The sequence below is a fragment of the Theropithecus gelada genome, chromosome 6, assembly GCF_003255815.1.
Source record: "Theropithecus gelada isolate Dixy chromosome 6, Tgel_1.0, whole genome shotgun sequence".
NCBI classification, from domain to species: domain Eukaryota; kingdom Metazoa; phylum Chordata; class Mammalia; order Primates; family Cercopithecidae; genus Theropithecus; species Theropithecus gelada.
Window position 1 is genome coordinate 63,225,849 of NC_037673.1, and position 24,904 is coordinate 63,250,752.

General features: G+C 36.2%; 1 protein-coding gene across 5 annotated transcripts in view; it reads left to right on the forward strand.

Moving 5' to 3' along the window:
• The window catches only part of ERBIN (erbb2 interacting protein), a 160,068-nt gene that overhangs the window by 75,949 nt on the left and 59,215 nt on the right, over window positions 1-24,904 (forward strand). For all 5 annotated transcript variants that reach the window (XM_025387460.1, XM_025387461.1, XM_025387464.1 and 2 more), the window contains 3 exons: window positions 16,186-16,264; window positions 17,695-17,784; window positions 18,813-18,869. In XM_025387460.1, coding sequence (XP_025243245.1) covers window positions 16,186-16,264; window positions 17,695-17,784; window positions 18,813-18,869 — 226 coding nt within the window. The remainder of the gene's footprint in view (window positions 1-16,185; window positions 16,265-17,694; window positions 17,785-18,812; window positions 18,870-24,904) is intronic.

Below are 24,904 nucleotides of genomic sequence, written 5' to 3' on the forward strand. Positions count from 1 at the left end.
TTTGAACAACATATTCCAATCCTCCATCCCTGCTTCCCCATCCCCAGCCCCTGGTAACCACCATGCTACTCTGCCTCTGCCTCTGCAAGATGCCATATGTAAGTGAGCTTATGTGGTATTTTTTTTTTTTCTGTTCCTGGCTTGTTTTACTTAACATAATGTCCTCCAGGTTTATCCATGTTACTGCAAATTAACAGGATTTTCTTCTTTTTAAAGGCTGAATAGTATTCCATTGTGTATATCATATTTTCTTTATTCATTCATCCATTGATGGACACTTAGGTTGATTCCCTGTCTTGGCTATTGTGAATAGGGCTGTAATGAACATAGGAGTCTAAATATTTCTTCAGCATACTGATTTCATTCACTTTGATACATATCCAGTAGTGGGATTGCTGGATCTTGTGGTAGTTCTAATTTTTTGAGAACCCTCCATACTGTTTTCCATAGTGGCTATACTAATTTACATCCCCACCAACAGTGTGCAAGCATTCCCTTTTCTCAACTTCCTCATCAGCACTTATCTTTGGTCTTTTTACTCATTCTAACAAGTGTGAGGTCGTATCTCACTGTAGATTTAATCTGCATTTCCCTGGTGATTAATGATGTTGAACATTTTTCATTTACCTGTTGGTCATTTGTATGTCTTTTGTTGAAAACCATCTATTCAGGTCATTTGCTGATTTTTAAGTCAGATTACTTGTTTTCTTGTTATTGAGGTTTTTCAGTTTCTTACATATTTTAAATACTAACCCCTTCTCAGATGTATAGCTTGCAAACATTTTCTCCCACTCCATAGGCTGTTTCTTTACTCTGTTGTTTCTTTGGCTGTACAGGAGCTGTTCTGTGTGGTGTGATCCCATTTGTCTGTTTTTGCTTTTTATGCCTGTGCTTTTGGGGTGATATTAAAAAAATTGTTTAACCCATTGCCAGGCTCTGGAATGTCATGGAGCTTTTCTCCTATATTTTTTTCTAGTGGTTTTTTTTTTAATACTTTCAGGTGTTACAGTTAAGTCTTTAATCCATTTTGAGTTGATTTTTTATACGGTGTAAGATAAGAGTATAATTTCATTCCACATGTGGATGTCCAGTTGTCCCAACACTGTCCTTTATTTATTGAAGAGACTGTCCTTTACCCATTATGTATGTGTTCTTGGCACCCTTGTCAAAAAATAATTGACAAAATACATGGATTTATTTTTGGACTGTCTATTTCATTCCATTGGTCTGTCTGTATTCATGTCATTACCATGCTGCTTTGATTATGGTTGCTTTGTAGCATATTTTGAAGTCAGGTGTGATGCCTGCAGTTTAGTTCTTTTTGTTCACCGTTGCTTTGGGTATTCAGTCTTTTGTGGCTCCATATGAATCGTAGGATTGTTTTTTTCTTTGTCTATGAAAAATGTCATTGGAATTTTGGTAGGGATTGGGTTGAATCTGTAGACCACTTTGGGTAGTATGGACATTTTAACAATATTAATTTTCAAGTCCATTGAACACAAGATTTCTTTCCATTTATTGTGCTGCTTCAATTTTTTTCATCGAATGTTCTGTAGTTTTCAGTGTGTGTGTCATTTACCTATTTTGTTAAATTTATTCCTAAGTATTTTATTTTTTTGGTAGCTATTATAAATGGGATTGTTTTCTTAATAACCTTTTCATATAGTTTGTTAGTATATAAAAATGCTACTGATTTTTGTATGTTGATTTTTGTATCCTGCAAGTTTACTGAATTCTACCAGTATTTTGGTTGGAGTCTTTAGGGTTTTCTATATATCAGGTTATATTGTCTGCAGATAGGGACATTTCAGTTTCTCCTATTCTAATTTGGAATCCTTTTATTTCTTTCTCTGGGTAGGACTTAAGTACAACGTTGAAAAGAAGTGGCAGGAATAGGCATCCTTACCTTGTCCCAGATCTTAGAGGAAAAGCTTTTAACTTTTCGTTGTTAAGTATGATGTGAGCTGTGGATTTGTCACATATGGCCTTTATTGTGTTGAGGTGCTTTCCGTCTATACCTGATTTGTTGAGAGTTTATTATCAAAGGACATTGAATTTTGTCAAATGCTTTTTCTGCATCCTTTGAGAGCTTTTTTTCCTTCATTTTGTTAATATGATATATCACATTTATATATATGTTGAAATTATTAACAAGGCCAAGTATCTTATTTAGTATGTTTAGTTTGATACTAAGTATGGAAGATATATTCTAAAATGTTAAGTCCTTATTACCTCAGAAGGAGAGAAAAATCAGCCCTTGAAATTTTTAGAATGAGCGTGTGTTTCTTTTATAATTACAAAAAAGAATCACCCGAGGATAAATTTTAAATGGTCTGACCAAATACAGGACTTTCACAAACACTAAATACTGTCATATAATACTTCTTAATACGAATTGGGGAAATAAAGTTTATAAACAAGTCCCACCAAGTTAGTGCAACAGTGCCAGCAGTTTTGTAGTAATCATATTCCACAGCTTTTAGCTTTGTCCTAATGATATGAGTATCCAGAAGTAATCCTTCTCCTGTAAGTTTTCCTAGATTTTAGGACTTACTATGAAGCATTTAGGGCTTATTAGAAGTCATCCTGTTTTCATAATTAACAGTTAACTTTGGCAAGCTAATTAACCAGGGGTCTGTCTACACACACACACACACACACACACACACACACACAAAGTTATGTTGGCTCACACTTGTAATCTCAGCGCTTTGGGAGGCTGAGGCGGGCAGATCACTTGAGGTCAGGAGTTCAAGACCAGCCTAGCCAACATGGTGAAACCCTGTCTCTACCAAAAATGCAAAAATTAGCCAGTTGTGGTGGCGTGTGCCTGTAGTCCTAGCTAGTTGGAGACTGAGGCATGAGAATCACTTGAACCCCAGGAGGCGGAGGTTACAGTGAGCCAAGATTGTGCTACTGTACTCTAGCTTGGGCGACACAGCAAGACTCTCCAAAAAAAAAAAAAAAAATATATATATATATATATATATATATGTCTCCACTTATTAAATTCTATTTATTTTAGTTGCAGATCATCAAAATGTATGTTTTATAGGATTATGATAAAATCAGGACTTCTGTTTTAAGGAATAAAATCTGTTTTAAGGATTTATTTATTATATTCATTCTAGGTTAAAGTGAAGGTTATAGTGGTTAGTGCTGTACTGACCTTCAGTTCACAATAACTAATAAACTTTACCTTTAAAGATAGTACTGTATTTTATTTTACCTTTTGTTATTGAGCTGTTTAACTTTAGGGCTATTTGTATTTTTAATAAATTTATTGTTTAATTTTTATTTAGATTGGATTCATTCATAGTGGTGTCCTGCTTTTTATCTAGCTATCTTAAAAATTTTTGGCCAGGCCCAGTGGCTCACATCTGTAATCCCAGCACTTTGGGAGGTCAAGGTGGAAGGATCTCTTGAGCTCAGGAGTTTGAGACCAGCCTGGGCAACATAGCAAAACCTTGTTTCTACCAAAAATCATCAACTTAGCTGCGCATGGTGGCATGTGCCTGTGGTTCCGACTACTTCAGGCTGTTGTGGGAGGATTGTTTGAGCCTGGGAAGTCAAGACTGTGGTAAGCTGTAATCATGCCATGGCACTCCAGCCTGGAAAATAGAGCAAGACCCTGTTTCAAAAAAAAAAAAAAATTGTGCTCAAATAAGAAACCTATGTAAAAGCTGAAAGAACGTGCATGGCTTCACCAGTTGTTAGCATTTTGTTACTTTTGTCTTACTTCTCTTTTTCATTTATATGAATTTAAATATGTTCAGGAAAAAGATATATGCGTATCATTGCTTATATAAAATGTCTTTTTGGCTGTGCGCAGTGGCTCACCCCTGTAATCCCAGCATTTTGGGAGGCCAGGGTGAGCAGATCACCTGAGGTCAGAAGTTTGTGACCAGCCTGGTGAATGTGGTGAAACCCCGTCTCTACTAAAAATGCAAAAAATTAGCCAGGCGTGGTGGCAGACACCTATGATCCCAGCTACTCGGGAGTCTGAGGCAGGAGAATTGCTTGAGCTTGGGAGGCAGAGGTGGCAGTGAGCCGAGATCTTGCCATTGCACTCCAGCCTGGGGGACAAGAGTGAGACTCTGTCTCAATAAATAAATAAATAAATAAATAAATAAATAAATGAATAAATAAAAACAGCAAAAGTCTTTTTGCTAAGCTTATTTAAATTTAAGTTGGAGGCATCTTGTCTTCACTCCTAAATGTTTGAATATACATCCCCTAAGAACAGGGGAATCAGAATAACCACATCATCATCATCACTCTCGAGAAATTTAACATCATATTTCCCCTGTTGCCTAATAATGCTCTTTTAAATTCTTTAGGCCCCTTCTCCATATCCCTCCTCTCAAGTTAAAGATCATGTAAAGCCTATAGTTGTTGTGTCTCTGGTGCTTTTAAATCAGGAACAGTTTGCTGATGATTTTCATGAAAGTTTCCATTTTTGAAGAGTTTAGATCAGTTGGCTTTTGATTTGTGTGACTTTTCCCCTCATTATTTTATTCAGGCTGAATGTCTGCCGTTTCAGACCTTTCCTTGAGGGCAGTGTGAAATTTGTGTTTCCATCCCTAGTACTTAGTATAGTGCCTGGTGGTGCCTGATACATTCCAAAGTAAATAAACTGGATTACCATGAGATCTCTACGGATGTTGACAGATAATCCAGAGTATTATAGAATTCTAGGATTATTGTCACTTTAGTTGTCATCACGTCTACCTTTTCATCCTAAAGGAGTATCTCTACATATGTTGACAGATAAATTAATCCAGAGTATTACAGAATTCTAGAATTATTGTCACTTTAGAAGTCATCACATCTACCTTTTCATCATAAAGGAGTATCTTTCTGGTCTTTTTAAATGGGAGTTGTTAAGGTATAAGGAAAGGGACTCGATAATTTGGGTATTGATTTAAAATCTTACGCATTTGGAATTGTATGTATTGGGTAAACTTTGCTAACGTTCTTTATGATATAGAAATATTGCTTGGCTCAGTAATGAAAATACTTGCATATGTGCTTCATGAAAATGGATTAACCTCATGTTTATTACTCTAAAATGAGAATAGTGGAATTATGGCTATGTTCTAACCCTACAGCGTCATTAAATTAATATCCTAGGCTTTTGTATAACTATTTAAAGAATTACATGTCGTAGAGTTATGGCAACCTATTAGACTGCAGAGTAGCTCTTTTACCTTTCTAGTTTAGCATTTTGTTGTTGCTTCTACTATACTGAAAACTTTTAAACAATTATTTCAACCTGTGAGTGTTTTTGAGGCATTGGAGATAATCTTTATGTGATCAAAAGATTTAGGATAAGTACTTAAGTGTTCTACCTCGAGGAGGAATGACATTACTTATTACTTATTGTTGCCAATAAGACTTAGTTTATTTGACTAAAAATTAAATTGGTCTGTTATTTTTATATGATTCCTCACATAGAAAGGGCCACATCTATTATTTAACTTGCAGAATCAGTTTTTTGCATTTTACTTGTTTTTTTTTTTTTTTTTTTTTAGACAGAGTCTCGCTCTGTTGCCTAGGCTGGAGTGCAGTGGCCGGATCTCAGCTCACTGCAAGCTCTGTCTACCGGGTTCATGCCATTCTCCTGCCTCAGCCTCCGAAGTAGCTGGTATTACAGGCACGTGCCACCACCCTTGGTGAATTTTTTTGTATTTTTAGTAGAGATGGTGTTTCACTATGTTAGCCAGGATGGTCTCGATCTCCTGACCTCGTGATCTGCCCGTCTCAGCCTCCCAAAGTGCTGGGATTACAGGCTTGAGCCACCGTGCCCGGCCCTTACATTTTACTTGTTACTTGTATTTTCTCTCCTTTTAGTCTTGATGTCTAAGTGAAACTTCACTTCATTGTTCATAACAAGGCTAGCTGAAAGGAGACAAGAGACTATCATAGTGTCAGAAATTACCTTGCCAAGTAAAAATTCTAGTTATTTTAATTCCTTATCTTATATTCGTCGTAAGTGGTATGTTTAACCCATTTTACTTTTAGAGAGCGAATATTAATCAGCCTGTAGTATTCAACCCTAATATATATGCTTTTGTATAGCTCTGGTGTGTTGAAAAGAAAATTAATAAAGCACACATATTAGGTTGCATATTAGCATGCATATTAGGTTGATGTGGCTGGATGTGAGAAATTCAAATTTTGTTGCATTTTTGATTTGGTAATAGACTGCCTAAAAGAAAGGTTAGTACATTTAAACAAGTGTAACATTTTGAAATTATTAAAATGTAATAATACAATTTAAGCTATTACTGTTTTACTTATATTTAAGCTCTAGTGTTTTCCCCTTTAAGGTTTTTATGTCATTTCAGTCTAATATTTAAGTTTATCATAATATGCTAGGTACAGTTTTCAGATTCATTAGCTGTTGTGCACTGTTTGGAAGGAGGCAGGAAACTTGTGGCATACTTTGTTATTCATCCTATCATCAAACTGTATTTCTTTAAAAGCACTTGCTTTTAGGATTCTGACTTTCAGGCTGTCATAGTTTCTGATTTTTTTTTTTTTTTTTGAGACGGAATCTCGCTCTGTCACACAGGCTGGAGTGCAGTGGTGCAATCTTGGCTCACTGCAAGCCCCGCCTCCCAGGTTCACGCCATTCTCCTGCTTCAGCCTCCCCAGTAGCTGGGACTTACAGATGCCCACCACCATGCGCGGCTAATTTTTTGTATTTTTATTAGAGACAAGGTTTCACTGTGTTAGAATGGTCTCGATCTCCTGACCTCGTGATCTGCCCACCTCAGCCTCCCAAAGTGCTGGGATTACAGGCGTGAGCCACCACGCCTGACCAGTTTCTGATTTTTTATGTAGTTCTTATCAGTGTTTTTCATTTGTTGAGTTAGCGTGGTTTAGGAATAAAAAGAAATGGCCCCTGTTCTTTGCTTCTCTGCTTGATCTGGTTGTTACACTGGGGACTTAATCTAAATTTGTTAGTTCATCTGTAGCTTGTTAAACACATGAAATGGATCAGTCTAGGAAATACGTAATTTTAAGGGATTTAATATTTGTATTTATCAACAAATTCAGTTTTTTCTTTTACAGTCTGTGATAAAACTGGAATGTTAATTTGTTCTGAGTCTTAATTTGCTCTTCTCTTTCTTTTCTCGAGTTGTGTTTACTGTATGCTTTTAATTTAATTTAATTTTACTTTAAGTTCTGGGATACATGTGCTGAACGTGCAGGTTACATAGACATACACATGCGATGGTGGTTTGCTGCGCCTATCAACCTGTCATCTAGGTTTTAAGCTTCACATGCATTGTCCTAATGCTATCCCTCTGCTTTCCCTTCACTCCGCATCAGGCCCCAGTGTGTGATGTTCACCTCCCTGCGTCCATGTGTTCTCATTGTTCACCTCCCACTTAGGAGCAAGAACATGCGGTGTTTGATTTTCTGTTCCTGTGTTAGTTTGGTGAGGATGATGGTTTCCAGCTTTATCCATGTCCTGGCAAAGGACATGAACCCCTTCTTTTTTATGGCTGCATAGTATTCTGTGATGTATTATGTGCCACATTTTCTTTATCCAGTCTGTCATTGATGGGCATTTGAGTAGGTTCTAAGTTTTTGCTATTGTAAATAGTGCTGCAATAAACATACATGTGCGTGTACACTTTTTAAAGTTATAAAAAGTTCTCTCAGGTGCTATCCCAGCCGATGCAAATAGCAACCAGTATTAGAGAAATGATCTGCTGTTGCATTCAAATGACTTTTCTTGTAGGGAAGACTGGGATGATGTGGTTAAAACATTCTGTCAAAGTGGTGGATGGGGAAAGCTGGTGGGGAGGGGAGATAAAAGAAAAACGTGTAGCTATTAATTGTCTTGTATGAACATACTGAATAAAATGCCAGGGATTACAAGGCAGAGAAACCAGAAAGAGTAGCTCAGATCTTTCTGTCTAATATGGCAATACTAGCAAGGTTAACCAAGGAATTTCTCTTTAGTTGAATTAAAAAGCCCAGGAAGAGTGAATTGAAAGTTTGTGGTCAAAGCAGAAAGCTTCTTTTAACTTGAGAAAATCCGATGACTGGGGACAAATTAGTGGAAAAGCCTTTTCACATTAAGCTAAAAGAAGTTAAATTAAGAGAATATTACAGATTGATGGGGAAGTTATGGTATTTTGCTCTTGTGTTTTAAATTTCCAAAATTGCCATTCTGCGTTGTAGTTGATGCTTGAGCTCAGCTGTTTTAATAAATCACTTTATTTAAGATAATGAAAGAAAGAAAATCATGTTTTACACTGTCCATGTTTAGACTGGTGATTTCTGGCCACTGCCAAGACTTTTGATAAATGGAGACTGTTAACTAGAGTGTGCCCTCATTTGTGGCCTACCATAGCATAGGCATTATTATTCGTTGTGTTATATCTGGTCCAAATCATACATCTGTTATCCTCTGGAAACTATCATTTGAGTTTGCAATTTCCGGTTAGTTTTGACCAGAACTCGAGTGTTTTATTCTGTAGTATGGTAATCATTGCCTTTAGAGTGCAGGAACAGTAAGGGACTCCTATTGACTTAAATTAAACAACTTTAATTTAAAGTTGGGACAGTGGGATGTTGACATCTGCGTGTCACAGACCACCAGGGACTCACTTGCAGTTGAACAGTTTGGGTTTATTACTTCATAGTGAGCAAAAACTCATATTATTGGGATTCATGAGGGTTGCAGAAGGTGTAAAAAAAATTACAGGATTTGGGCTTTTGTTTGGTGATATTGGGAAGGTTTCAGAAAATAATGGTTTGCCCTGGATGGGATGCTGCCAAGAAGTGGGGTAATAATTCTATGATTGGGTATTTTTTTTTTTTTTTTTTACTAGGAGAAGTAACTTTATTTGAATAGGACCTGAGACAGCATATTGGGCTAAGGAGGAGAGGTAATGTTCCAAAACGGCAGTCACAGCTCATCGACCAAGCAGACTCTACTTCCCAGCAACCTTGCAGTTAGTGCAACCAACAAAAGGCCTGCTGGGGAATGTATTTGCCACTAAATTCCTCAACTATGCCAACATTACAAAAAAGATAGAGGTTTTTCATCATAATTAAATTTCCACAAACCTCCCCAATCACAGGAAGTAAAAAATTACATTTTACAGATCTCAAACTTGTCTTCATCATTTAGTTCATCATCTTCAAAAAATAGCTCCCTTGCCTAATTCATTAGCTATGTGATCTATCCAAGCAGAAACAAGATGGCCAGGCCATGGCAATCCTCTTCCCATTTCCTCTAACAGCAGGGTGAGGCTCAGGTGGAGGTAGGGGGTGGGGAGCACAAGGGCTACTTTTCCCCAGTACAACATGGCATCTGAAGCTTGATGGGAGAGCAGAACTAGTGAGACTTAAGGGAAGGGTCCAGGGCCTGTATTCAGTCAGAATCACTGCTGGAAGAGGAGGAGGAATGCTTATTGCCTGGGGGGAAAGCTGGATTGCTCTGGGGTGCTCCTAGGGGAGGAGGACAGGGCCTGGGGGAAAGAGTGGGTTAATAGTTGGTGGGTGGGCAGGATTGGAACCTCCAGGGCACCCGATGTTGGGGGTATATGGATTTGGCCCTGGCTGCCCAGCATTGGGATTCCACATGTTTAGGTGTGTCCTCCAGCCTTTCCACCGCCGTCTGGGCTTGATGCCTTCTTCGCAGTCTTCAATTGGGTGTCTTAATGTTTTCTATAGGGAAGTTGATTAGAGTACAACTAAAGCTGTAATCAGTCACTGTCTGGGAAAAGGTGCTGTATGGTATATTTTGGCTTGGACAATATCATGTTTTGTCTTTTTTCAGACATGATTATAAATTTGTTTTTGTCTTGATATATCATGGTTACAGAATGACTTGATGTGATATTGATGTTCTGTGAAATAGTTTTATTCAGCAGGAGAACACTGAGGCCTCCATCTGAATGCCAGGGCTTGTTTGTATTAAGACCAAGAACTAGTGATAGTACCAGGCCAGCTCCTAGGCGTCAGGAGGGATTTTCTCATTCTCGGAAGTTAAGAGAGAGAGTTCCTCTGTAACTAAGTGAGAGTGATTTGGAGAAGACAATTGTGTTTTATGATATCTAATCTAGAGCTTCATTTTACATTTGAGCAGCAGTCTTTTTTTTTTTTTAAGAGGCAGCATCTCACTCTGTTTGTTGCCCAGGCTGGAGTACAGTGGCATGATCATAGCTCACTGCATCCTGAACTCCTGGGCTCAAGGGAGCCTTCCCCCTCATCGTCCTGAGTAGCAGGGACCGCAGGTGTGCACCATCATGCTTGGCTATTTTTAATTTTTGTTGTTGTTGTTGTTGTTGTTGTAGAGATGGGGTTTTGCCATGTTGCCCAGGCTGGTCTTGAACTCTTTGGCCTCAAACAATACTCCCAATACCTTGGCCTCCCAAAGTGGTGGGAATGCAGGTGTGAGCCACCATGCCTGGCCGGCAGAATTTTCTTACTAAAAAAGTATACGTCAAAGAAGCAGCATTATTTATTGAAGTCACAGTAATTAGAAAAGAACAGATAGTTGGCGCTGTTAGAGAATTAAGAAGTAAATTGTGATAAAATTCAGTTGTGTGTGTGTGCGTGTGTATGTATGTATGTGTGAGTTGAGACAGAATCTCCAACGCCCAGGCTGGAGTACAGTGGTGCAATCTCAGCGCACTGCAGTCTCCACTTCCGAGGTTCAAGCGATTCTCGTGCCTCAGCCTCCTGAGTAGCTGAAACTACAGGTGCAGGCCACCACATCCGGCTTAATTTGTTTTGGTATTTTTAATTTGCACGGGTTTTCTCCATGTTGGCCAGGCTGGCCTCAAAATCCTGATCTCAAATGATCTGCCCACCTCAGCCTTCCAAAGTGCTGGTATTACATGCATGAGCCACTGTGCCCTGTCCCTGTATACTTTATCTGAAAGGATAAAATGAGCCATCTTTGGAGAGTAGGTAACACAGTTGTTGAGGGTAGGCCTTGAGCAAGAACTTGAAGAAGCCATGTGAATAACTAAGGTAAGGATGTTTGAGAAGCTATTTTGTAAGGTGCGAGTGTCTACAGCATGTGTGAGGACTGTTCCCTGGGTAACTAAAACAGTGTGAGCAAGATGGGAGTGCAATAGGAATAGAAACCAGGGAGGTGGCGATTTGAAGGAGCTGCTATTGAAGGGCCTCGGAGGCATTTGTATGCACTTTGACATTTACTGTCAGTAAAATAGAGTCGCTTAGAAAGTTTTGAATAGGTAATTCAGAGCATGATATGACTTGTGTGTAAGTTTAATCTGGCTATATATATAGACAGGGACTGTGAGCATATGGGTGACAAACAACCAGTTCAAATGCTGTTTCAGTCATCTGAGGTGATAGTGATGGACATAGTGAGATGAGGACAGCCCCTGGATATGCTTGAAGGTGGAATTGACAGCAGTTCATGATGGATGGGATGTGGGATGTGAGAGAAGAGTCAAGGATGCCGTCAGTGATTTTGGTCATGCCCTTGGAAGGACAGTTGCCATCAGCTGAGATGTGGAAATCTGTGAGAGTTGTAATTTTTAATAGAACAAATCAGGAGCTCAGTTTTTTTGAGTTCTAGTTGTTCATAGGGGTCTGGAGTTTAGTCAAGAGAAAAACTGTGCTAGAGATAAATATTTGGGAGTTGTCACCATATGGATATTTAAAGCCTGAGATTAGATGCATTTGCCAAGGGCATGACTGTCGATAAAAGGCGGCTAAAGAATGAGCCCTGGTTGGACCCCAACGTTTAACAGATCTGGCGGAAGAGAAGATACAAAAGCTACTGAGAAGGAGCACTGCTAATGTAGGGGGGAGAAGCTAGTCAAGTGAAAATGTTTCTTTTCCTTACTGCATTTTAGCTTCTCATGAAAAAGGACTATGCCTTAAATATCTGTGGTATATAGCATAGTGTCTGATACTAATATTTGCTGAATAACTTTGAAGATAGGTAATTTCAGCTTGGGATAGGTTGAGTTTGAGGCTTGTGAACAAAATCTAATGGGCATTTGAAAATTCTTAGCAGCGGCTAAGGAGGGAGGTGGGAACTAGAGATACAGATTTAGAACCTACAAATGTATATGGTAGGAATTGAAGTCAGACTAAACACATTGCTAGCAATTTTCAAAAGTAGAAAACCAGTGTTTCAAAACTATTTGCTTAGGGCAAAATTACTACTATGTATCTGAAAGCCAATAATAATTTAGATTTTGTAATTTCACAGGCATTTGTGGAGTACTTTTTATAAACCACATGCTATGAAATAAAGTACTTTAAAATATAAAAAGTATGAAGTATTCAGGGCTGGTCATGGTGGCTCACGCCTGTAATCCCAACACTTTGGGAGGCCAAGGCGGGTGGATCACGAGGTCAGGAGATTGAGACCATCCTGGCTAACATGGTAAAACCCTGTCTCTACTAAAAAATACAAAAAATTAGCTGGACATGGTGGCGGATGCCTGTAGTCCCAGCTTCTTGGGAGGCTAAGGCAGGAGGATGGTGTGAACACAGGAGGCGGAGCTTGCAGTGAGCTGAGATTGTGCCACTGCACTCCAGCCTGGGCAACAGTGTGAGACTCCATCTCAAATAAATGAATAAATAAATATGAAGTATTCATTTGTATTTGTGGGAGATGATCCAAGTATTAATTTCCACTAAATAATATTAAACTAATAAATACATTTTTATAGGAATTAAACACAATATTTATAATTTAAAACTTGAAATTATTCTCCATATGATATTTTAGATCAGTAGAACGTATTATATAGTCTTAGGTCTTTTTCTCTTTAGATAGACTTTGTCATGTACTAAAAATACTATAACTCCTAGAAATAATATCTTTTACTTTGTTATTTCAAAATACTTTATAGATTTTAATAACAACCAATAAAGTTGAGTTATTTAGCTAAATTTTAAAATGAGTTTGAATGCCAGTGAGAACTTTATAGAATGTTTTCTTGCTCCACCCAAACATGGAATGTTTTACTTTTAAAAAATATTAAGAATTGTGCACCACAACCAAATCCATTCCATGTATTCAAGGTTGGATCATTACTTGAAAATCAGTGTAATCCACCACATCAGTAGACACATAATTAACTCAGCAGTTCCAGTCTTAGATATTTACCCAAGAGAAATGCAAACATTTCCACAGAATGACTTTAAAAAAATACAGAAATTTTCAGTGCAACTTTTTCATAGTAATTCAAAACTGCCTCTGCTTCCTCTGTAACTCCACATTGGTCCCTGAGCACCACACGTACCCTAGAATTCTAGCCCCACTGCCACCAGGGACTGCTACATGCTCTCCTTAGGCTCTGCAGCAGCAGACACTGCCCTTTCATTTAAAAAATATTTAGTCAGTTCAGCAAAGGGATGCTCTTGTAATATATTAGGAGCATCATTTTAATGCATCCTCAGTGGAGTGATCTCTTAAAGACAATTGTTCGTCGAAGAACTAATAAAGATTTCACTCCTAAGGAAAAACGCAATAATGTTAAGTATTTTGTATGTAAATGAATGAGAGAAAAGATGGTAGGTAAGTGAAATTCAGCAAGCATTTGTTGTACAAAGATACAATGTACTAAATAGTAACATGTACTTAAAGTGGAGAATTGAGTCAATCGAAATAAAACCTAGCAGTAATACAAAGAATACACAACTAGTACAAAGTAAACAATTGTAAAAATGCCATAAAATGCATAATTGAACTTTTTAGAGAGTTAAATTTCATTGAGTTTAGAGATCAGGATAGGCTTTCAGAAGATCCTACTGGTTTTGCTGGGAGGAAGAGCATTCTAAGTAAAAAGAATGTCTTGTAAATGAGTATTAATTTGGAGGCTTGGAATAGGATTGCCAAGTTTGTTTTACCAGTAAGAAAATTTCCCTGTCTCCTATCTCCAAAAAAAAATCTCCCACATTCCTATTTTATCGTCTTTTTATTAAAAATGACTTTTTTTCCACTCAACAGGGGAAGAATGAATGATACAAAGCTACTAAATTTTAAAACTTAGATTAAGTGAAAAATAAATTACCAAAATCAGTGTAAGAAGTAGAAAACTGAAAAGGCCAGGGAATGCAACATTAAATTGAATTAGTAGTCAAAAAAAGTGCCAGTTAAAAATTCTGTGTTTAGCATTTCGAGCAACTACCAAACTGTTTTCCATAGTGGGTATATCAGTTTGCATTCTTACCAGCAATGTGTGTAGTTCCCAGTTTCTTGACATCCTCACAAACACTTGCTACTTTCACATATTACATTTATTTGTTAGGTCTCATGGGTCCTTAGTCTTCCTTTGTCTTTTTTTGACCTTGATAGTTTTGAAAGTTATTGGCCATTTATTTGACAGAATTTACTTAATTTGGATTAGTTTGGTGCTTGCTTATGATTAAATTCAGGTTGTGTGTTTTTGGCAAGTGTATGTCCAAAGTGATATGATATTGTTTCTCAAGTACATCTCAGATTAGTTGCCACACTATGATGATGATAACTGATAATGCCAACTTTCAAGCAATTTTGAAGGTTAAGGTGGTGCTTGTCAGATTTCTCTACTGTGAAGTGAATTTTCCCTTTTAATTGCTAAGTGTCGTGTGGAAATAATCTTTTGAGTCTCTATTAATACCCTGTTTTTCATCATACTTTTACCCACAATTTTTAGCATCCATTGATGAGTTTTGACTGAAACAGTTACTACTGTGTCATTTCCTATTTGGTGGTTTTGCATCATTCATTTTTCATCACCTGACATTCTATATATGATATTGTGGTAAACTTGTTTACTTAAAATCATGTAGTGATGAAGTCGAAAGGGTCTGAAATGGTTCTCTAATGACAATCCTGTTAATCATATCATGTTAATGGAGCAATGGATCTTACAAACACAGACTATGTAAAATTCATTTTTGGAATGTCTTAAATGTTATTAATTAGCATTCCTTTAATTTAGATTAGAACAGTACTTTTTAAAGTTGATCTGTGGACCAATGGTAGTCCACAAATTATTTATTACTTTATTTTGGCTGTGATAATGTCAGGGAATGAGGAAATGCTCAGAATCTTTCACTGCAGTTTGATATTATTCCAGTTGTACAGTGTTTTGTAAATGTATTGGTCCACAACAGATTGGAAAATTTAAAAACCATGATCCTTTACCTCTTTTGGCTTGAAAAGCACTCGTCTAGGATACTCCAAAGCTGAAATGTCTAATAGATCTATTGAATATATCTATCATAGTATTAAGAAATCACTGCATTTTAAAGCAGTTAATATTTTTGGCATGACACTGGGTTATGTGAAGGGGAAAGGTTGAGAAAAGGGGAATATAAATATAGTTAGGAAAAATAGGATAGGTGCAGGAAAGAGAAAGTGTTTCATTATCTTACGGTGGACAGTGCTGCCTTCAGGCAATATATCCACTGGCATATCTGATGTAGATTGTCTTCCTCTTCTATCTGCAGCTTTATTTTCAGTTTTGCTTATGTATGTTAGGAACCAGCTCAATCAAGAGCCCAGCATTTAAAAAACAATTCTTGGCCTGTGGGGTGGCTCATGCCTGTAATCCCAGCACTTGGGGAGATCGAGGTTTGTGGGTCACCTGAGGTCAGGAGTTCGAGACTGGTCTGACCAACATGGTGAAACTCCGTCTCTACTAAAATACAAAAATTAGCTGGGCATGGTGGTGGGTGCCTGTAATCTCAGCTATTCAGGAGACTGAGGCAGGAGAATTGCTTGAACCCAGGAGGCAGAAGTTGCACTGAGCCTAGTTCGCCCCACTGCACTCCAGCCTGGGCAACAGATAAAGACTCCCTCTTAAAAACAAATAAAAATGATAAAAAAGAGTCCTTTTTTTTAAAAAAATGAGAGAAACAGAAAGAATGTTAAATGTTCTACAGTTTAGGTCCTTAACATCACATGGAGAAGGCACTAATTTTCAGAAGAAAGAAGGAAAGGTAAAAATCAGTTTTTTAGCAGTATGTAATTAGCAGTTATAAAGAGGCAAATAAAACGAGGAGGAAAGATAAAGAAATTGTTGTGGAGGTCATTGTTTAGTTCACATTGATGTTGTCAGTTCATCTACTTGTTAATTGGTATATTACTTTAGAATCTGGAAGGTATGTATTATTGTTAGTGTTATTTTTGGCCTTTGTAATCTTTTAATTTGATCTTTGTTTGTTTTCTAGGCATACAGGAGTTTCCAGAAAATATAAAAAATTGTAAAGTTTTGACAGTTGTGGAGGCCAGTGTAAACCCTATTTCCAAGTAAGTTCTTTTTTTAGTAAGTTCTTAGGTGAATTATAAATTACTTTTGTGAATAAAACAATTATGAAACAGTAGTAGATATTATTGTACATATTTTAACAAAAATTTTTTATCAGTCTTAAGTCTATACAAAAAATTTCAATTTTAGAGTTTAAAAGGAATCTTTTAAATAATCTCTCTAACCCCATATACTACTAACGTAAAATTGTGATCCCAAAAAGATAGTGAGAGTGTTTTGCTCCAAGTCTCACAGATAATGTCAGAAATGAGAGTAGAATCCACATTCCCTCACTCTGTGTTATTTACACCCTAGAAGAGTGTCTTGGCCTTCAAATCAGGTGTGTGGTACCTTCAAACTTTTGAAAACAGTAAAGGAAACCAAAAGTTTCTTCACAATTTTAATAGAAGGCAAAACAACAGGAAACATAAACAAAACAATAACTACAACAACAACAACAATATATGATTGGTTGCAGTGTATCAGAGATTGTGAATGTCCACTTATGACAGTGATGACTGTAAACAGAAAGTTTTCCTGGCACCAAGGCTGTTAAATTTTGCAAAAATGGAACGGTGAAGCAAAAGATGAAAGAAGCATAGCAATCCAGAACCAACATGTAAAGATTATGCATAGTCTCTTCATTTGAAAATATTGCTCTAGCATCAAATTCTAGATCTTTACTTGTTTCATAATCAACAAAAAATAGAAGTAAAGCTAACACATGTAGATTGTTACATGGCCCTAACGTCATTTAGCTTTAAATGTTATTTCTTTTCGTTTGCTTATTATAAAATAATATAGTCTTAAAATTGTTCAGGAGCCAAATATTGAAATTGAAAGTAATCTCAACCAGTGGTTCTCAGCTGGGGGCTATTGTGCCCCAGGAGACTTTTGGCAGTTTCTGGACACATTTTTGGTTTTCATAGTGGGATATGTGTGTGCGTGCATGCACACTATTGGCATCTAGTTTGTAGGGATCAGTGTTGTAGCTAAACATTCTACAGTGCACAGGACAGCCTAGGTACAACAAAATTCAGCCCAAAATTTCTCTGCCAAGGTTTAGAAATTCTTATCTAGTCCTTTTGATAGTCCTTTTGATTGAGAGTAGATAAGACAGATTTCAAGAGTGCCTGCTGATTTCAGAGTTGTACCCTAAATACATTTTTATGTATTGTGGCTCGTTCATAGATGAGTGTTTTGTTCAGATTTTACATTATTAAAACAAATATTGCCTCATTTTCTGTTTACAATGTGATGAAGATACATTGAAACAAGTAGGTTATTATAAAAGGCAAATCTTTGAAGGGGCTCTTATAAAAGTAAAGAAGTGACTGTTTTCTGTCTGTTGGAAAAATATGAGAGTCTTAGATTTTAGTAAAAGACTGAATTTCTTACATGAACTTAATTTAAATTCTGGTATTTTATGTAGGCTTCCTGATGGATTTTCTCAGCTGTTAAACCTAACCCAGTTGTATCTGAATGATGCTTTTCTTGAGTTCTTGCCAGCTAATTTTGGCAGGTAAATTATGGTTTCTTCTAAAACCTTTTATTATTAGCTCTTATAAAGTTTACAAAACTATAAGCTGCTTTGGTAGTACTACTAATTACAGTTTCATAGGCTCTTTTTAAATTATTCCCAAGCATTGTGACTTTAATAGTCTCTTTGGTGGCTTTGAATTAATTTTTCCTAGTAAACAATAATCAGTGAGAGTTTGAAGGAAAAAGAAAATGTTTTTTTAGGTGGCCAAAACAACGTTTCAATGGGGGTAATTTCTGTATGCTTGAGATACTGAAAGCTGTATTCTTAGCATTCTAAAATGATCTAATAATTGATTTATCTGTCTTCCCTGCTGTAATCAAAATTCTTGAGAAAAGGGAATCTGTTTCTGGGGGTGACCTCATCATCTCCCTGCCACCCTCAAATCTCTGAGTAATTTTTTAAACAGATGAATGAATAATAGATATGAAGTTATTACTGAGTTTAACTACTAGAGAAAATGCTAGTCAACTAAATGTTAATTTTGTAGCCATCTTTTATGTAAAAATCATTGATGTTCTTGTCAGATTCCTCTTCTGTATCTGGCATTTGCATCACTTAGTCTGTTCATTTTCTCTCTAGTTTTAGTGGAATGTACATCAATGAAGTGCCAGAGGATTTCTCCTCCTCGTTTTGTTTCTTTATTTCTTCTCAGGGCAGCACTTTAGAGTTGCATTATTGTTTTTGAATCTACCAAGAGTTAACAATTTTTGTGAGCATTTTTGGTAAAAGGTATGAAATTCCGGAGGATTGATTCTTGGGGATAATCACTTTGTCACTTTGAAAATGTGTAGAAGTGCTAACCCTTTTCCTCTGACCATAATTTTGAGGAGCAAAAATAGTCTTTTCTTTCTTTGTATTTTATGTTGTATTCTGTAATTTCTAATATATTACTTTGCATATAGTAATTACACAATTATATTGCTTCCTTTAAAACATTAGAATATAACATTAATTTATTAAATTCATTGTCTTTGTTCTAGATACGTGATTTGTTTTTTGTATTGCAGATTAACTAAACTCCAAATATTAGAGCTTAGAGAAAACCAGTTAAAAATGTTGCCTAAGTAAGTAAAGGTGCTGTTCTTTAAAAAACTTAATTTATAATTTTTAATGATTAAGTCTTTAAAAATGTAAATTTTTATTACCTAAAATGTGGTGTAAATTATTTGTAAATCTTGACTGTGTGGTCATCATATTTTAATTAGTGGTGTTAAAATATTGAAATGTATGTGTCTGTTGTTGGTGTTTAACGTGGTACTGTGTTGGTAATGATTTATAGCTCTCTGAAATGCAGTCTTGTGTGTGACGTAAAAGTCAAAATAATAAGTATGTAAAGCCCACCTCAATACTGAGTAGAAATCCCAGATTTGTCTACTAAAGTTCATACACATATTGCTCATTAGAAAGATCCATAGGATCTTCACGTGAAGCCTGGTAACAGTAGAACTTGATTTTCTGGCTTTCTAGTGTGTTGTAAATTAGAAATGGGATGATTGGTTCCCTAATGGTAAGCTAACAACAAGAAATGGCAATCCAGGAGCAAATAAAAAGATTTAATTATAAAAGAAACAGGTCTACAAACTCAAAATGCACTGTAGTCTGTGGCCATTCGTTGACCAAATATCTTAAAACACTATGAATGCATTGCTATAGTGTTACATTTTAAGGGTTGGCAAGCTGCAGTCTGTGATTAAATCTAGTCCACTGTCAGGTTTTGTAAACAAAAGTTTCATTGGAACACAACCACATGCATTCATGTACGTATTGTCTGTGACTGCTTTTGCTTTACAGTGATAAAGTAGTTGTCACTACTGTATGCATCTGTTGTTGGTGTTAGAGTGGTTGTCACTGCTCTATCACTGTAGGCTCTAAACTTTTTTAGGTGTACAGGACCTAAAATATTTACTCTCTGGCCCTTTATGGAAAAAATCTGTCAACTCATGTTGAAATTGGATCATCAAGATTTGCCCACCCAGCCTGGGCCACAAAGCAAGACCCCCATCTCTACAGAAAATTAAAAAATTAGCTGGGCACGGTAGCATGTAACTATAGTCCCAGCTACTCTGGAGGCTGAGGAGTGAGGATCTCTTGAGTCTAGGAATTTGCACTTGTAGTGTGCAATGATTGCACCACTGCGTAAGAACAGAGTGAGACTGTCTCAAAACAAACAACAAACTTCTCACCTCTTGAGAAGGAAAACATCTCCAGTTACCCCAGGAGATGTTCTGTTTACTCAGCTTCTATGACATATTTATATCTGTTACAGTATTTGCTGGATAATGTTAACATATTTATATCTGTTAACAGTATTTGCTCGATCTATTTTTATTGTATGTCACTCTCTTCTTCCCTGACCAGCATATAACATGCATGTATGTGCATGTATATCTTTCCCCTTGGTTTCCCATGATTATCTGTGAGGACAGAGACTGTGTCTTATTTTTTATTCCAAAAGACAATGTTTTGAGTAATTGTTTTATGCAGGGATGAATGTTTATAGTGATGATTGTGAGTATAAGTTAAAGTCAAATTATAATCCATATTAAAATTCAAAAATATATATATATATTGCAGATTTGACACTCTCATTGATAATTCCTTAGCTAAAAACGTGACTGGTTTCTAAGAGATTTGAATAACAAGATGTAAATTGTCTACTGTAATAGCTAAGCCTGCAATTACTATGTGATATCATAGGTAATTAACTGATTTTAACACCTTTTAGAGATTCAAATTAGACTCTCAGTGAATTTGCAGATATTCTTTTCTCCTTTTAAGATATGATTGTAGCCTTATAAATACATTTTTACTGAGGTAAAATATGTTTAAAATTTACTGTCTTTACCATTTTTATGTGTACAGTTCAGTGGTAATAAATACATTTATATTCTTTCCCCTTCATTCCTTCCTCCCCACTGCGCTCCTCAGCCTCTGGTAATCACCATTCTACTCTTATCTTCATGAGATCTGTTTTTCATTTTTTGTTTTGTTTTTTTTGAGACGGAGTCAGTCTCTGTCGACCAGGCTTGAGTGCAGTGGTATGATCTCAGTTCACTGCGCCCTCCGCCTCCCGAGTTAAAGTGATTCTTGTTCCTCAGCCTCCAGAGTGGCTGGGACTACAAGCATGTACTACCACATCTGGCTAATTTTTTGTATTTTTAGTAGAGACGGGGTTTTGCTATGTTGGTCAGACTGGTCTTGAACTCCTGGCCTCAAATGACCTGCCCTCTTCAGCTTCCCGCAGTGCTGGGATTACAGGCGTGAGCCCCCACACCCGGCCTGGGATCTACTTTTTTTAGCTCGCACATATGAGTGAGTACATGCTTGGCTTATTTCACTTAATGTAATGGCCTCCTGATCAACCCATGTTACTGTAGGCAGCCTCTTTTATGGCTGAATAATATTCCATCTTGTACATGTACCATATTTTCTTTATCCATTCATCTGTTGATGGTTACTTAAATTGATTCCATATTTTGGCTATTGCGAATAGTGCTGCCATAGACATAGCAGTTCAGATAACCCTTCAGTATACTGATTTCGTTACTTTTGTATATATACCCAATAGTGGAATTGCTGGATTGTGGGATGGTTCCATTTTTAATTTTTTTTTTAGGAACTTCTGTACTGTTCTCCATAGTGGCTGTGTTAATTTATATTCCCACCAACAGTGTTCAGAGATTCCTCTTTGTCCACATCCCTGCTAGCGTCTGTTATTGCCTATCTTTTTAATGTAAGCCATTTTAAGTAGGGCAAGATGATATCTCATTGTAGTTTTCTCTGATTAGTGATGATCATTTTTTCATATACCTGTTTGTCATTTGTATGTCGTCTTTTGAGAAATGTCTATTCAGATCTTTGGTGTATTTTACAATATAATTTTTTTTTTTTGCTATTGATTTGTTGAAGCTTCTTATGTATTCTAATTATTAATTCCTGTCAGATGGATACTTTGCAAATATTTCTCCCATTCTGTGGTTTGTTCATTTTGTTGATAGTTTCCTTTGCTGTGCGGTTTTTTCGCTTGCTGTAATCCCATTTGTCTATTTTTGTTGCTTTGATTGCCTGTGCTTTTGAGGTCTTACACAAAAAATTCATTGCCCAAACCAGTATCCTTGATACTGATATTGGGAATTAACATTCTCCAGTGTTTTCTTCTGGTAGTTTCATAGTTTCAGGTCTCAGATTTAAGTCTTTGACCCATTGTGAGTTACTTTGTGTGTATGGTGAGAGATAGAGGTCTAGTTTTATTTTTCTGCATATAGTTATCCAGTTTCCCAGCATCAATTATTGAAGAAACTGTCTTTTCCCCATTTTATCTTCTTGGCACCTTTTCCTAGGATGAGTTGGCTGTAAATGCATGGATTTATATCTCGGTTCTCAATTCCTTTCCGTTGGTCTATGTGCCTATGTACTATGCTGTTTTGATTACTATGGCTTTGTAGTATATTTTGAAGTCTAGTAGTGTGATACCTTCAACTTTGTTCTTTTTGCTCAGCATCACTGTGGTTATTTGGAGTCTTTTGTTGTGGTTCTGTATACATTTTAGGATTTTAAAAATATTTCTGTTAAGAATGTCAGTGTTTTGATGGGGATGACATTGAATCTGTACATTGCTTTGGGTAGTATTGTTGTTTTAACTATCCTAATCCATGAGCATGGAGTATCTTTCCATTTTTTTGTGTCCTCTTTAATTTCTTACGTCAGAGTTTTACAGTTTTTCTTGTATAGATCTTTCATGTCTTTAGACTGATTCTTAGGTGTGTGTATATATATATATACACATACACATATATAACTATATACACATACATATACACACACACACACACATATATATAAATATATTTTTGAGATGGAATCTCGCTCTGTCGCCCAGGCTGGAGTGCAGTGGCATAATCTTGGCTCAGTGCAAACTCTATCTCCCAAATTCATGCCATTCTCCTGCCTCAGTCTCCTGAGTAGTTGGGGCTACAGGCGCCCACCACCACACCCGGCTAATTTTTGTGTTTTTAGTAGAGACAGGGTTTCACCATGTTAGCCAGGATGGTCTCTATCTCCTGACCTCGTGATGCGCCTGCCTAGGCCTCCCAAAGTGCTGGGATTACAGGCGTGAGCCACTGCACCTGGCTGGTATTTTATATTTTTTGTAACTACTATAAATGGGAATGCTTTCTTGATTTTTCAGATTGTTTGCTGTTGGCATATGTAAATCCTCCTGATTTTCACATGTTGATTTTGTATCCTTCAACTTTACTTAATTTGTTTATCAGTTCTAACAGTTTTTTGATGGAGTCATTAGATTTTTCTAGGTATAAGATCATGTTGTCTGTGAACAAGGCTAATTTTGACTTCTTATTTTCCAATTTGGATGCTCTTTCTTTCTCTTTCCTAATTGTTTTTGCGTGATTATAACTTTTGAGACCTCACAAACAAGAGGATATAGTTGTAAATATTACAAAGTAATGTGCATTTAGGTTATATGACTATATCAAAGATTAGAGCAATGGAAAGAGCTGTTGTTTTAGATACATAGTTAAGTGAAATTTAATGCTACCTAAAGAATATTGGAGAGAACTAGTACCAAGAACACAAAAGATGTTTTACTTTTCCTTTGAGGAGAGGAGAAAGTAAAATGAGTTCAATACAGATGAGTTTTAGAAACAGATGGGAGAAAATCTGAGGAATATTGTTTATGTTTTCTCCTTGAGATAGGCGGCTAGATCTTAATCTAGGATGCAGTTTTACTTCTGAGATTTCTAAAGTGTTTGAGTATAGCCACAGTTGTCATTATTAACTACAGAGAGTTGAGATTGAGACACTTTTTGACATGACAATATATTTTCTTTTCTATTACATATCTGTATCACTCACATTTTCCTAAAATTGTTTTAAAATTTAACTTTTCCAGGCCATCATCTGTAATTGAATTTTTCCAATGCACTGCTTTTCATTTTTGTACCCTATTCTAAAACTGTTACGCCATTGACATTATGTGCTCAATAGTTGCATGTGAATTTTCTGTTATCTTGTCATAACAATACTGAAGCAAGAAATGTAAGATTATGTTTTGTTCTTTCAGTCTTCTCTTTCTCCTCACAATCCTCTTTACTTTTTGCAAATCTCCACCTGGTATAGTTATTTGAATATAGGAAATTACTATCATAGCATGTGGCTTTATACATCTGGAGAAAGATCCTGGAAACAACCTTTCGCTTGTTATGAAGGAAGCTAGAACTTACAGGTTTTCTGGGGAAAGATATGAGTAAGGAAGTAGAATTATAGTACCTGAGAATAGGCACTTAGTAAATCTAAGTGAAAGCAGTTTTATAAAAATTGGCATTATGAGATGAATTGAAGGGTTGATGACAGAATGGCATATTTAAAATGTAAAGGGAAAATTCGCTTCTAATGTAGACCAATGACAGTTTCATTACAATGATGGTGTTTGTTCTTATATTTTTTAACTAAAAAGATGGAGAAATGTTGCAACTGAGTTTTATTTTACTTACCACTTATTTTTGTTAAAATTCCAGAAAAGATAGGAATAGTTTGTTTTTCGTGCCATAATTTGAAGCGCCTGTGGATTTTAAATGATACTCATTTTCAAAGTATTAACATTAATGTAATATACTGATATTGTGATTGTAACTATATTTTGCTCTCATTTTGTCATATCCTACAAAATCCTTAATACAGGATTTCTTATCTGGGTAACTGGTAGCATCTCTATATTAAATAATAGAGGTTATACAAAAATAGCAACTTAAGAGCATAAATATTTGTTTGAATTAGTTTCAAAAGGTACCTTTGTAAAAGGAGAGATAAAGGATAAAAGTGCAACATAGTTTATTTCATTACAAAACTGGTTTGTACATCTTTCAAGTTCCTGTAGTTTCAGTGAAGTGTTGATGTTAAGTTGGAAGTTAAGAATGGTGTATTATTGCTTTTATTTAAAATAAATGTCAACTACTAATTTGTGATTCATATAATATAACTTTATTTTGAATTGTATTAGATTTAATTTGAACATGTGGGGAGTAATAATACATGTACTGTTAGCATTTTGAATATTAATTTTCAGAGTTACAGTTATCTT